We start from the raw sequence: 14,364 nt of genomic DNA, 5'->3' as shown, positions 1-14,364 counted from the left end.
TACAGGTGATAGTGTGAGAGTTCCATGTATCTGCCCACCTTTGAAATTAACGTAACTTTTAAAAATTATAAAACAAAACTTTATAATTTTTTGAAGATGTATTTATTTGCTTGAAAGGTAGAGTTACAGAGAGAGAGAAGAGACAGAGAGATCTTCCATCCACTGGTTCACTCAGATGGCCACAATGGCTAGGGCTGTCCCAGGCTGAAGCCAGGAACCAGGAGATTATTCCAGGTCTCCCACATGGGTGCAGGGGCACAGAGACTTGGACCATCTCTCACTGCTTTCCCAAGTGTCTTAGCAGGGAGCTGGATCGGAAGTGAAGCAGCCGGGACTCCAACCAGCACCCCTGTGGGATACAGCACTGCAGGCTGTGGCTTAATCCACTGTGTCACAGAACTGGCCCCCAAAGCCAACTTTTAAAGTTACTGGACATTCTCCTAAGTGCATGCAGCAAATGAAGAAACATCTATTGAAGAAAATCTATTAAAACTTAACAAGAATGGTTAGAGTCTGTGGTTTTTTTTTTAAAGACTTATTAAAAAGACAGAGTTACACACACACACACACACACACACAGAGGGATCTTCCATCCACTGATTCACTCCCCAAATGGCTGCAACAGCCAGGCCTAGGCCAAGCCAAAGCCAGGAACAGGAAGTTTCTTCCAAGTCTCACACATGTGTGCAGGGGCCCAAGCACTTAGGCCATCCTCTGCTGCATTCCAAGGTGTATTGGCATGGAGCTGGATCTGAAATGAGAAGCTGGGGCTTGAACCAGCACCCATACGGGATGCTGGCATTGCAGGCGGTGGCTTAACTTGTTAAGCCACAATGCAGGTCCCAGAGTTTGTGGTATTTGATCGAAATCTGCTACATCCCTCCACCACCTGCTACCTACCTCAGCTTGATTAGAAGTTCCACTCCATGGAAGTTGGACAAGATGACAGGTCTACCTCTTCTGTAGTTTCTACCCAAGGGATTTGGAAACTTCATTGGAAGGGCAGACTGCCAGCATTTCTCATCACTCCTCCCACCAGACCCAGAGGCTACATTGCAAGCAGACGTTGCTTCCACTAAGCCTCCATTTTTAAGGCTGAAACTATCTCAGCATGACTTGATGAGAATACTGGGATCCCAATCTCTGTCATTCCAGATCATTCATGTGACAGGGTTTCCATCACAGAATACACAAGCTAAGACTAGATCCCACCAGCAGCAAGGGTGTCACTCGAAGAAAAGCAAGTTTATGTCTCTGTCCCAACTCTAAGACTGTAGCTCATTTTTCCCAAATGGAATGGCAGGTCACAAAACAAAGTTCTAAAGCTCTTCATTAAGAAATTGACTTTATTTGAGACAGAATATAGGGAAGTGCAAATCTAAGGGTTCTCTCAAAAACTGGGTATTTTGGTAGTAAGCAGTTTAAAAGAGGCTGGTAACCTCATGTGAGCTAAGCCATAGTCCATCTAGTTGACAAAGAACCAAGAAAAACCTATAAGAAGAACCCACCTACAGTCAAAACAAGCCTCAAACACTGGCCTCAAAAAATATCCCTTGCAGAGGAGTCCAAACTGAATTGGATATGATTGTGAAGCAATTTGTACCCCAGGTATTGTTGGAAATACTGTAGCAATAAATTTAAAATGAGTGGAGGCTGACACCTGGATCTAATACCCATGGCAGCTTAACGGAGTAATTAGAGGAGATAGTCTAATAGAGTCCTTCTAAATCACTGTTATCCTAGAATGATGGTTTCCAAGACTATGCACCTTGAGCAGTAAAATTAGTTGTTTACAATGAGAAATAGATATCACTAAAATAATCCAGCCACATCACTTAAAAAAAAAAAAGGTAAACAACACATTCCTCAGAGTTAAGTACCCAGAGTTGGTACTCCATATTATCTAAACTGTCCAGTTTTCTACAAAAGATTTCAAGATAAACAGAAACAAATTGTGACTCAGTTGTGAAGAACTGGAAAGGATGGGGAGCAGGCAATAGAAACCACCTTTAAGAGGGCTCAGATGTTGGGCTTAGCAAAGACAAAAGAAGCTGTTATAAATGTGTTCAAAGAAGTAAAGGAAGCTATGCTTAAAGAAGTAAAAAGGAAAACAGTTGATAATTCCTCAAAGTTAAACCTAGAATTACCAAAATCCCACTCCTGTGTATCTTCCCAAGAAAACAAATGGGGTATTTAAAAAAAATGCTTGTTCTTAAATGTTCACAGCAGTACTATGCATGTTAGCCAAAAGGTGCAAACAACCCAGCTCTTTATTAGTTGATGAGTCAGTAAACAGAATGACATGTATAATGGAATATTAATCATTAGGAGAAATGAGCTACCGATAAATTATACAACAGATGAACCTGAAAAACATATGCTAAGTAGAAGAAGCTGGACACAAAAGACTGCATATTGTATGAATCCATTTGTATGAAATATATGAAACACATAAATCCATAGTGACAAAAAATTGGTAGTTCTCACAATCTGGCAGAAAGGAGGGATGTGGACTGATGAAAACATTTTGGCACTAAATAAAAGTGTTGCACATGATTGTGAAGGGACAAAATACCACTGAATTATGTACCTTAAAATAATGTATTGTTTGACTCTTCAGTTTTTAAAAATAAATGACACTGTCTCATCAAATAGAGGACATTGAGATAGTAATTAATATTTTAAAAGAACCAAATGGAAATTCAAAAGTATAATAACCAAAATAAAAACTTACTAGAGAAACTCAGCAGTAAATTTGACCTGGCAGAAGAAGAGATTAATAAGCTTGAAGGTAAATCAATGAAGAGTGGTGTACAGTCCAAAAATGAGAGGAAAGAGGATGAAAAAGACTAAACAGAAAAGAGCAGAAGAAAATACTTGAATAAGCAATAGCTAAAATCTTTCCAAAGGTAACGAGAAACATTAAGCTACACATCCAAGAAATTCAATGAAATTCACATGGGACAAACAAATTCACACATGGAAATTTAGTAAAAACTCTGAAGCTAAAGATAAAGAGAAAATCTTGAAAGAAGCTCAAGAAAAATGACCCATGTATTCTAAGGCAACTCAGGCCTGATTTATTCCAGTTCAGGTTGATTCAACATATCAAAATCAATCAATGCAATATACCTTGTAAATAGAAGGCAAAATCCATCTAATCATCTCAATGCAGAAAAAGAATTGAACAGAATCCAGCATCCTTTCATGATAAGAACATGCAGCAAGCTGTGAATTGAAGGGAATCAACTGATGACAGGTACTAATGTACCCACAACTAACTTCGTTCTTAATGGTGAAAGACTTAGATCAACAACAAGGATGCCCACTGTTGCCACTTCTGTTTAACATTGCACTTACTGGTGGTTCTAGTTAGGGTAATTCTACAAGAAAATGAAGTAAAAGACATGCAGATTGGGAAGGGTGTTGGTAGATTTGATTTTTTTCTTTTTTTCTGTGTTTTTAAGCAATTATATTTCCTTTTTTCAAACAAACCAAGTTATTTACTTATTTATTTATAAATTTGAAAGCCAGAGTGACAGAGACAGATCTTCCATCTGTGCTGTTAATGTTCCAAATGCCTTCAACAGCTAGGGTTAGGCTAGGCTAAGGACTCTATCTAGGTGGCCTCCCAAGCACTTGGGTTATAATCTAATTCTTCTTAGGTTCATTGGCCAGAAGCTGGATCAGAAGTGTGGGGTACCAGTGATTTGAGCCGGGCACTCTGATATCAGCATTCCAAGTGGCGGTTTAACCCATTGTGCAATAGCACCTGCCCCTTTGATTTCCTCTGAGGCCTCTGTGGTTGACTTGTAGATGGCTGCCTTCTTGCTTTGCCCTCGCATGGTCTTTCCTATGTTCACAGGCATCCTTGGTATTTCTGTGTATCCAAATTTCCTTTTCCAATAAAAACACCAGTCACATGGGCTAGGGCCCACCCGCATAGCTTCATTTTAACAATCACCTCTTTAAAGGCTTTATCTCCAAAAACGGTCATCATCTGAAATACTGGGGCTTTGACCTTCAACATGTGAATTTTGAGGTGACACAACTCAGCTTGTAACAGATGGCAATGACCTGTGACTTCAACTATAGATTTAACATAATCCTGTGAGAATCCCAGCTAACTTTCTTCAGATATCAAAAAGTTGATCTAAAAACTCATGGAAATGAAATAAGCCTGAAATAGCAAACACAATCTTAGAGAAAAGCAAAGTTGGAGGACTTACACATCTCTATTTCAGAACTTATTACGAAAACAGGATGGTTCTTGAGAAAAAAGACATAGACCAATGGAAAGGAGTTAAGGATTCAGAAATAAACTCTCACATTTATAATCAGTTGATTTTCTTTCTTTTTTTTTTAAAGATTTATTTATTTATTTGAAAGTCAAAGTACACAGAGAGGAGAGGCAGAGAGAGAGAGAGAGAGAGGTCTTCCATCCGCTGGTTCACCCCCCCAGCTGGCCGCAATGGCTGGAGCTGCGCTGATCCGAAGCCAGGAGCCAGGAGCCAGGAGCTTCTTCCGGGTCTCCCACGCAGGTGCAGGGGCCCAAGGACTTTTTCTACTGCTTTCTCAGGCCACAGCAAAGAGCCGGATCGGAAGTGGAGCAGCCGGGCCTCAAACCGGCGCCCATATGGGATGCCAGTGCCTCAGGGCAGGGCATTAGCCTGCTGAGCCACAGCGCCGGCCCCAATAATCAGTTGATTTTCAACAAGGATGCCAAGCAAATCATTGAGGGAAATAATGGTCTTTTAAACAAAGGAGTTTAAGATAACTGAAAATCCACATGCCAAAGAATGAATTTGACATCTCCTCACTGCATACCGTATACAAAATCTAACTCAAAGTGAGCCTAAACGTAAGAGCTGAAACTATAAAATCTTATGAGACAACACAGATGTAAATTTTTGTGACCTTAAATTTGACTGAAGTTTCTTAAAGTTGATGCCAAAAGGACAAACAACCAAAGGAAAAAAAAAATCCATCTTGGGTTTGTCAATAGTCAAAAAATTTTAAACATGTAAGGTGAAAAAATAGCTTTGAAGGGTTTAAAAAGCAAATAGGAGAGTTCACACTTTAGGAACTTAAAATAATAGAATACTTTGAAATATTTTAAAGACAGGTGTAATGGAGGGGCCGGGGCTGTGGCATAGCAGGTAAAGCCACTGCCTGCAGTGCTAGCATCTCATATGAGCGTTGGTTCAAGTCCCAGCTGGCCCACTTCTGATCCAGCTCTCTGCTATGTCTTGGGAAAGCAGTACGAGATGGCCCAAGTCCTTGGGCCCCTGCACCCATGTAGGAGACCCAGAAGAAGCTCCTGGCTCCTGGCTTTGGATCAGCACAGCTCCAGCTGTTGCAGCCAATTGGAGTGAACCAGCAGATGAAGGACTTCTCTCTCTGCCTCTCCTCTCTCTCTCTAATTCAGACTTTCAAATAAATAAATCTTTAAAAAAAATGAGATATAATGGAAATTATCAAAAACAAAGGCAGAAACAGTTGTTCTTAAGGGAAGACTATGGGTAAAATGACAGATTTTTTTTTTAATTAGAAGGCCTAATGAAGAAAATTGTTGTCATGGAATGTCTAAATTTTCTTTTGTGCTTCACAGAAGATCATAGGCTGGACTTTAACCACATCCTGTCTTTTTAAAATAAGACCTGCATGTCTCTGTTCCCCACTACCACCACCACCACCGCACTTGTTCCTAGATAACTGAGCCTGGAACCCTGGAATAAATATTGACATAACTACTACAGGTTGGCCTTCTTGCTGCTTGGAGTGCTAGTGATACCATCCTTAGTGAAATGCCATAAAAGACAGATTGGACAGATTTGGTTTCAGCCTCTGTTGGTGAAATTAGAGTAACTGACAGAGTGGTGTACTTATGTAAATATTGAGTTCAGCAAAAACAAGTTGAGGTGGATTGTTATGAGAGGCAGTCTGCCGTTGACCTGCATGATCTTGTTGAGTATGTAAAAAATGCAAAATCCTGGCTGCTCTGTATGCAGGCCAGTTTATGTTTGTACCAAGTAACCTTAAGAGATGAAGTGCTTTCTCCATCTGAACAAAAGGTGGACTTGCGGCCGGCACCGCAACTCAATAGGCTAATCCTCCGCCTGCAGCGCCGGCACACCAGGTTCTAGTCCCGGTCGGGGCGCCGGATTCTGTCCTGGCTGCCCCTCTTTCAGGCCAGCTCTTTGCTGTGGCCAGGGAGTGCAGTGGAGGATGGCCCAAGTGCTTGGGCCCTGCACCCCAAGGGAGACCAGGAGAAGCACCTGGCTCCTGCCTTCGGATCAGCGCAGTGCGCAGGCTGCAGTGCACTGGCTGCGGTGGCCATTGGAGGGTGAACCAACGGCAAAGGAAGACCTTTCTCTCTGTCTGTCTCTCTCACTGTCCACTCTGCCTGTCCAAAAAAAAAAAAAAAAAGGTGGCCTTGCTTCAGCTTTCAGTTTCCTACAAAAGCAGGAAATCCTTTAAATTCTATGCTCTTCACCCACAGCATGGGCAAGGGTCTTAGTAAATTCAGTCCACTATAACAAAATACCATAGACTAGGTGCTTATAAACAACAGAAAGTTACTTTTCACAGTTCTGGAGGCTGCAAATACACTATCTGCAGGGCAGCATGGCCTAGTTCTTGTGAGGGCCCTCTTCTGGGTTGCAGACTACTGACTTCTCATTTGATCCTCATGTGGAGGAAGGAGCTAGAGAGCTCTTGGCAGTCTTTTCAATAAGTACACTAATCCCATTCATAAGGACTCCACTGTCATGATCTATTTGCTTTCCAAAGTAAATAGATTTCAATATAGGGATTTGAGTAGAGACACAAACATTGCAGCTGTAACAGTAAGTGTTCATCTAGGCTCACCAACTCTACCTCCATGGAATTTGGAGGGGCATGGAAAACAATGTAAACATGAAGCTGAGGATACTGCTCTTGTAAGTAAAAAAGTCACATTTTCCTCTGAGCTGTGAATATCATGTGTTCAGTCAGCATTAATGAAATAGTAATAGGCTAACATATGCCTGTAAGTAGGGCCAAATTGCAAATCTTGACAAACAAATAACAATTCCAGTTGGTTTTAAGTCAAAAAGTGAAAAATACAACAATAAATCTAGTGATTTTTTTAGAAGAAACAGGAGAATATCTTTGTGGATTTAGGACACAGAAAGAATTCATAAAAAGACACACAAAAAATCACTTGCCATGAAGGAAAACATTGATAAATTGAGCTACATCATAAGAAAGTGAAAGGCAATTCACAGAATGGGAAAATATATTTGCAGTATGTGCATAACCAACATAAGGCTCATATTCAGAATATAATAGAAACTCCTCCATGTCAGTAAGAAAAATAATCCAAAAGAAAACAAGACAATAGACTTGAGTGGATACTCAACAAAGCTGGGTATCCAGCTGGACAATAAAGAAATGCAAATGTGCTCCAGTCAATGATCAGAGATTGCAATTTAAAGTCACAATGGGGGCCAGTGCTGTGGCCTAGTGGGTAAACTGCTGCCTGCAGTGCCAAAATCCCATCTGGGTGCCGGTTAGAGACCTGGCTGCTCCACTTCCGATTCAGCTCTTTGCTATGGCCTGGGAAAGCAGTGTAAGATGGCGCAAGTGCTTGGGCCCCCTGTACCCACATGGGAGACCTGGAAGAAGCTCTTGACTCCTGGCTTCAGATCAGCACAGCTCCAACCATTGCAGCCATTTGGGGAGTGAACCAGTGGATGGAAGACTTCTCTCTCTCTCTCTAACTCTGCCTTTCAAATAAATAAATAAATTTTAAAAAAAATAGTCACATTGTAGTTCTATTATACAATCACTAAAATGGCTAAAATTCAGAAGACTGACAATGTCAAATGTTGGCAAGGGTGTATGAACCACAAGAGCACTAATTCACTAATAGTAGGATTGTAAGTAAATAAAGCCACTTGAAAACTTGTTTGGCAGAGCTAAACATAGGCACTTAATTGAATTCCTGTAGGCCAAGGATTCTACACCCAGATACTCGGTTGAAACACAGCCAAATGTGCACCAAAAATACATTTTCAAGAGTATGTATATTGATACTGAGAATAATAAAAGGATGCAAACAACCCAACTGCTACAAAAATCAAAATACCAAAAGGGGCAAAGAACATAATTTGACAATTTACATAAAAGCTTAAAGAAATATAAATTAAAGTAATGAAATACCACATTTCACCTGTCAGACCTTCCAATGTTTCAGAGTAGGTAAATCTTTAAAACAAGTGCTGAGTGAAAAACTAAACAGATCTCTGAGATATGCCATATACATAAATAAGGAATGTATGCACATAACAAACAGGTTAACAGGAAACAAAAGTGAAAGCATATGCATTAAGCATTAGAATGGTTTTCTGGGGTGATGTGGCTGGGACTAGGAAATGGAGATAGAAGTAAGTGAGAAAATAAATAAAAAGCAATAATACCTATTGCTAGCAAAATGTGGAGGAGGAGGAATATAAAGTATTAAAGAGTTTCTGGAAACAGTCTGACGACATACATCAACAGTCTGGGAACAGGGCCGGCGCCGCGGCTCACTAGGCTAATCCTCCGCCTTGCGACGCCGGCACACCGGGTTCTAGTCCCGGTCGGGGCGCCGGATTCTGTCCCGGTTGCCCCTCTTCCAGGCCAGCTCTCTGCTGTGGCCGGGGAGTGCAGTGGAGGATGGCCCAGGTGCTTGGGCCCTGCACCCCATGGGAGACCAGGAAAAGCACCAGGGCTCCTGGCTCCTGCCATCGGATCAGCGCAGTGCACCGGCCGCAGCACGCCGGTCGCGGCGGCCATTGGAGGGTGAACCAACGGCAAAGGGAAGACCTTTCTCTCTGTCTCTCTCTCTCACTGTCCACTCTGCCTGTCAAAAAAAATAAAAAAAAATAATAAATAAAAAAATAATAAAAAAAACAGTCTGGGAACAGTGGCAGTGCTCATCAAAAGTGGCATGACAACATGAATCATGCACACTGTAAAATATATAGCCATTAAGAGACAATTAGGGCGGCGCCGCAACTCAATAGGCTAATCCTCAGCCTTGCGGCGCCGGCACACCGGGTTCTAGTCCTGGTCGGGGCACCGGATTCTGTCCTGGTTGCCCCTCTTCCAGGCCAGCTCTCTGCTGTGGCCAGGGAGTGCAGTGGAGGATGGCCCAAGGCCTTGGGCCCTGCACCCCATGGGAGACCAGGAAAAGCACCTGGCTCCTGCCATCGGATCAGCGTGGGGCGCTGCTGCCATTGGAGGGTGAACCAACGGCAAAGGAAGACCTTTCTCTCTGTCTCTCTCTCTCACTGTCCACTCTGCCTGTCAAAAAAAAAAAAAAAAAAAAAGACAATTAGAAGTATGCTCTATGCTTTGAAGGAATTTCACAGATACTATTCAATAATGAAAGGAGATATATAAATCTACTGTAATGCCATTGTTGATAACAGTGATCCCCCAAATGTATGTATACACACACATACACACACACACACACATATTTCTGTATATTTATACAGAAAGTCAAGAAAGAATCTTTACTAGATTAAAGTAGAGAAATAAACTACTGGAGTGGGAAGGATAAGAGAGGGAAGGACAGAAACTACCAAAAGGGAAAAAAAAAGTAAAGATTTCACCCAAAAATAGGATTACAGATTTATGATCACATTCATTCATGAATGTCAAATTGTATATATGTATGAGTATTTTATAAATAGAAATTAAATAAGATTTGTGTTTGTTGAAAGGCTGAGTTTCTCCCATGATTGGAATCTGAACCCACAGATGAGATATATTAATTGTTTGGGTCGCAGGCAAGGCTAAAGGTCTCCTCTTCCCATCTTGCTTCTTACGTGAGTCATCAGTTGGGTCTGGGAAACAAATTAACACGAGGTAGACTAGCAAACAATTAGCAGGTTTTATCAATTTTTGCACGTACATGGGGAGCCCCACAAGAGAGTGAAGACCTGAAGAAATGTTCAAACTAGGACATTTTTGTCTCTTAGACTACAGAGAGAGAGGGAAATTTGTGAAGAAATACAAGGGCACCTGGACGAGAGGTGGTCAGCTCCAAAGCTGTGTCTTGGAGGTGTGTTAGGGGTAGAAGCTGGCGAGTCACTTCAGTGCTCTTACAGGCAGCAACAGTTCCCAGCCTCTGGTGATTCCGGATTATTTCTTGCCCCTCCTCAGTGGGATTGTTGTGACCTGCTCTCCCTGGGAAAGGACAGGTGAGACAGCCCACCCTACAATTATAGTTTTGCAGGTGCTTTCTGTGTGAAGTAACCAATATCCCAAGCCAGCGTTTGTTGTGGTGGATCATCCTTAGCTCCCTCAGGGTCTTAGTTGCTGCTTGCTCTGATAACTCTATCTCATGCATATACTGATCTTGGCATGAGTCCACTATCTCTGTGACTTGTGCAAAAACAGTCAAATCTTTGGAATCTGTGATTATAGTTCTTTCTCCAGTGATTTTATTGCCTACATATTTTTTAAGAAAAATGATGCCCCAGTTTAATCTTTATTTAGGGACTACATAACTGAAATTTTGGTGGTAAATGTTTCTTAAGAGTCGGAGTGATTAAGGAAAAAGAAATGCTGGTTTTTGCCATTTAAAATGCATTTTGAGGGGTCCATATTATGATACAGTGGGTTAAGCTATTGCCCACAACACCTGCATCACATATGACTGCCAGTTCAGTTCCTTGGCTGCTCTACTTCGGAACCAGCTCCCTGCTAATGCCCTGAGAAAGCAATAGAATATAGCCCAGGTTCTTGAACTCCTGCTGCCCACATGGGAGACCTGGATGGAATTCGGGCTCATGGCTTCAGCCAGGCCTAGCCCTGTCCCATGTGGTCATTTGGGGAGTGAACCAGCAGATGGAAGATCTCTTTCTTTGCCTCTCCTTCTCTTTGTGTAACTCTGCCTTTCAAGTAAATAAGTAAGTCTTTTTAAAAAATGCATTTTGTCTTCTTGGTGATGGGGACCTATGTACTTGAGTCATCATTTGTTGCTTTCCCTGATGGATGTTAGTAGGAAGCTGGAATTAGGGGTGGAGCTGGGACTTGAGCCTGGGTGTTCCTTTTTGGGATTCAGACATCCCAGGCAGCATCTTAACCACTCTACCAAGTGGCTGCCCCTATACGAAGTTTTATGAAAGGACTGAGCGCTAACAAACAACATGAAGACAAGTGTTAGGAGTCAGTCCAGTAAATGTAATTTTACTCTATTTTGTTTGTATTTCAGATGCCTTTGGTGTTTCATGAAGAATATTTCCAGATATATCACAGACATTAAGCCTTTGCCTCCCAACATAAAAGATAGATTGATTAAAATAATGAGCATGCAGGGGCAAATAACAGATTCAAATATAAGTGAGGTAAGAATATGTGTAACTGTAAAGCAAGCATATTATATTTTGCTGTTTAGAAATGGTCTCAGATTTTTTTCCCTTGAGGTAATAAAAATGTTCATATGTAATATTATTTTTAAACTCTTCTCCCACTATTCTTTTGTTTACCTCTCTTGTCTTCATGGTACCAGCACCCCTTGAACTCCAGGTTTTAAAAAAATTTTAAATATTTTGGTCACAACTCACACTAAGAAATGTAAATTACATTATGAATCCAGTACATAAACCATACTTAGTGTAACTATACTGTGTGAAGAACAAGTTGGTATTTTCTATTTTTTCATTCTATTTTGTCTTCATGAAAAGAAAACAAAACATGTCTCACAGTCTAATAAACTGATTTCATAATCCACCTGTGGATGATTATCAGTAGTTAAAAATCACTCTCTCCTCTAAACTTGTCCCATGCTTCTTGATGCCTCCCTCCTCTACTATATTAGACAGAGAGGTATTTCATCCACTGGTTGACCCCTCAAATGTCCACAACAGCCAGAGCTGGGCCAGATTGAAGCCAGGATCTTAGAATTCAATCTAGATCTCCCTTCTGGATAGCAGAGATCCAATTACTTGAGCCATCACCTGCTGTCCTCTTGCAATTGCATTAGTGAGAAGCTGGAATCAGAAGCAGAGCTGAGACTCAAACCCAGGCACTCCTATATGGCATCTGGATATCCTAAGCAGCCTCTGAACTGCTACACCAAACTACTACCCCAACATCTTGTTTTAAAGTATTGTAAAGCAATAAATATCTTTTCTGTAATTAATAGTGAATAGGAGAATAGTGTTACCTATTCCTAGATAGTTTACCAGCTGGTAGTACTAGGATTGAATTCTGTATTCCCTTCAAAAATATGTTGAAGACCTAACCTCTCATACCCCAGAATGTGATCTTGTTTTGAGATAGGGTTGATGAAGTGACATGGAATAGGGTGGGTCCACAATCCAGTATGACCATTGTCCTAATGGGAAGAGTGCTGTGAGAAGGCACAGACACTGGGAGAAGTCTGTATCAGGATGGAGGCAGAGACTAGAGTGATGCTTCTACACATCCAGGAATGCCAGGGGTTGGCGACCATGAACAGAAGATAAGAGAGAGGTGGGAAATAGATTTTTCCTCAGAGCCAGCACCTTGATTTCAGACTCCCAGTCTCTACAACCATGAGAGAATGAATTACTTTTGCTTTGTAAAACTTCAATTTATATTTATTTTATTTATTTGAGAGGCACAAAGAGAAATCCCCCATATGCTAGTTCATTCCCCAAATGCCTGCAATAGCCATGAATGGGCCAGCTCAAGCTGGGTCTCCCATGTGGGTATTTAATTATATTAAATTGAAATACATTATAAGTGAAACACTTGTAAGGGTATTTCAAAACATGAGAAAATGGAATTAAAAGGTTATTTTGGTGCAAGAAAATTCTGAAGTCCATGCTTATAAGGAGAAAAGGAAAATCACCCACTGCTACCTTGGTTTTGCTTCTCAAGTCTAGGGGCCATTCCTCTGCACCAGCCATCAACAGTGCTTCATGTCTCACAAGGGACTGAAGGGGCACTGAAGTAGCCCCTCCAGCTGGAAGCAGCCTTGGTTATTTTCTGCTCTGCATATCCTGTGTCCATATGAACATGTTTCTATAGTTTTTGCTCTATTTTCCATCAGCCACTTGTCTGTTGTAATCTCCAAAGCACTGAACATAGAGTATTTTTAAGACTTATTTATTTATTTATTTGATAGGCAGAGTGACAAGACAGATAGAGAGAAAACGCTGTCTTCAGTCTGCTAATTCACTCCCCAAATGTCAGCAGCAATCAAGGCTATGTCAGACCTCAGACAGGAGCCCAAAACCTCATCTTGGTTTCCAGAATGGGCCATCATATACTGCCTCCCAGGTGCATTAGCAGGAAGCTGGATCAGAAGTTTGGAGTAACCCAGGCCTTGGGACTCACACCAGACACTCCAATGTGGATGTCCCAAGCTGCAGCTTAACCCACTGTGCCTGATGCCAACCCAGGGGGATATTTATATCACAGAATTTATTAGAATCATATATTTGTTTCAGATCTTACATCCTGAAGTTCAGACTCTAGATCTACATAGCTGTGACATTTCTGATACTGCTCTCCTGCACCTGTGTAACTGCCGAAAACTGAAGATATTAAATTTAAGTTCCTCAATAGGAAACAGAATTTCCATAACTTCAGAAGGTATGTTTATTAGCACTACATAAATTAGTAAACTACTGGTCACCACCTAGTATAATTTTAGTGAAAAGAAGGATATAATATGTGAGAAAAGTACAGGAAGATGTCATTGAAAAAGGAATTTATCAATAAAAATATTCATACTAAGGATAAAAGTTCCAAATTCAGTTTCTGGTTTATAACTTTTAGTACTGAAAGTTTAAAAATGCATTAGATAAGTTACTACCTTATATTTTAAACCTATTTGAAATAAACATGAATAACACCTCTATATTTTAAATATTTTGCCTGATGTACTAGAACAAAAAATGACCAGTTCATATTCATCAGATTAAACTTGCTAGATACTCCTGTATCAGTCTGTATAATCATAGTTTCTCATACCCAGGCAGATTGCATTTTTCAGTATTACTATTACACAAATTAGTGGATTTTACTTTTTTTCCCAATATAGATGCTTTATTTTAGAATATAGGATTGTACCAATATTAGAAAGAAGGGGCCGGCACCTTGGCTCAATAGACTAATCCTCCGCCTGCGGCGCTGGCACCCCAGGTTCTAGTCCCAGTCAGGGCGCCGGATGCTGTCCCGGTTGCTCCTCTTCCAGGCCAGCTCTCTGCTGTGGCCTGGGAGTACAGTGGAGGATGGCCCAAGTGCTTGGACCCTGCACCCGCATGGGAGACCAGGAGAAGCACCTGACTCCTGGCTTCGGATCAGCATGGTGCGCCGGCTGCACTGCGCTGGCAG

The 14,364-nt window shown here is 41.2% G+C and overlaps 1 protein-coding gene across 25 annotated transcripts in view; it reads left to right on the top strand.

Annotated features, from left to right (window-relative positions):
• AMN1 (antagonist of mitotic exit network 1 homolog) overlaps positions 1-14,364 on the top strand; it is a 45,513-nt gene that overhangs the window by 13,665 nt on the left and 17,484 nt on the right. For 16 of the 25 annotated variants that reach the window (XM_089303960.1, XM_070049616.2, XM_017343290.4 and 13 more), the window contains 2 exons: positions 11,252-11,384; positions 13,476-13,620. In XM_089303960.1, the coding sequence (XP_089160086.1) occupies positions 11,252-11,384; positions 13,476-13,620 (278 nt within the window). Of the gene's footprint in view, positions 1-10,013; positions 10,236-11,251; positions 11,385-13,475; positions 13,621-14,364 lie in introns of all 25 variants that reach the window. The other 9 variants (XM_089303957.1, XM_089303958.1, XM_089303959.1 and 6 more) reach the window with 1 other exon arrangement.

This window comes from Oryctolagus cuniculus, chromosome 9 (genome assembly GCF_051225735.1).
Source record: "Oryctolagus cuniculus isolate XC-2025 breed Fujian yellow rabbit chromosome 9, ASM5122573v1, whole genome shotgun sequence".
Classification (NCBI taxonomy): Eukaryota; Metazoa; Chordata; class Mammalia; order Lagomorpha; family Leporidae; genus Oryctolagus; species Oryctolagus cuniculus.
Note: the sequence above shows the minus strand (reverse complement) of the source record. Positions and strands in the feature narration are given on the sequence as shown.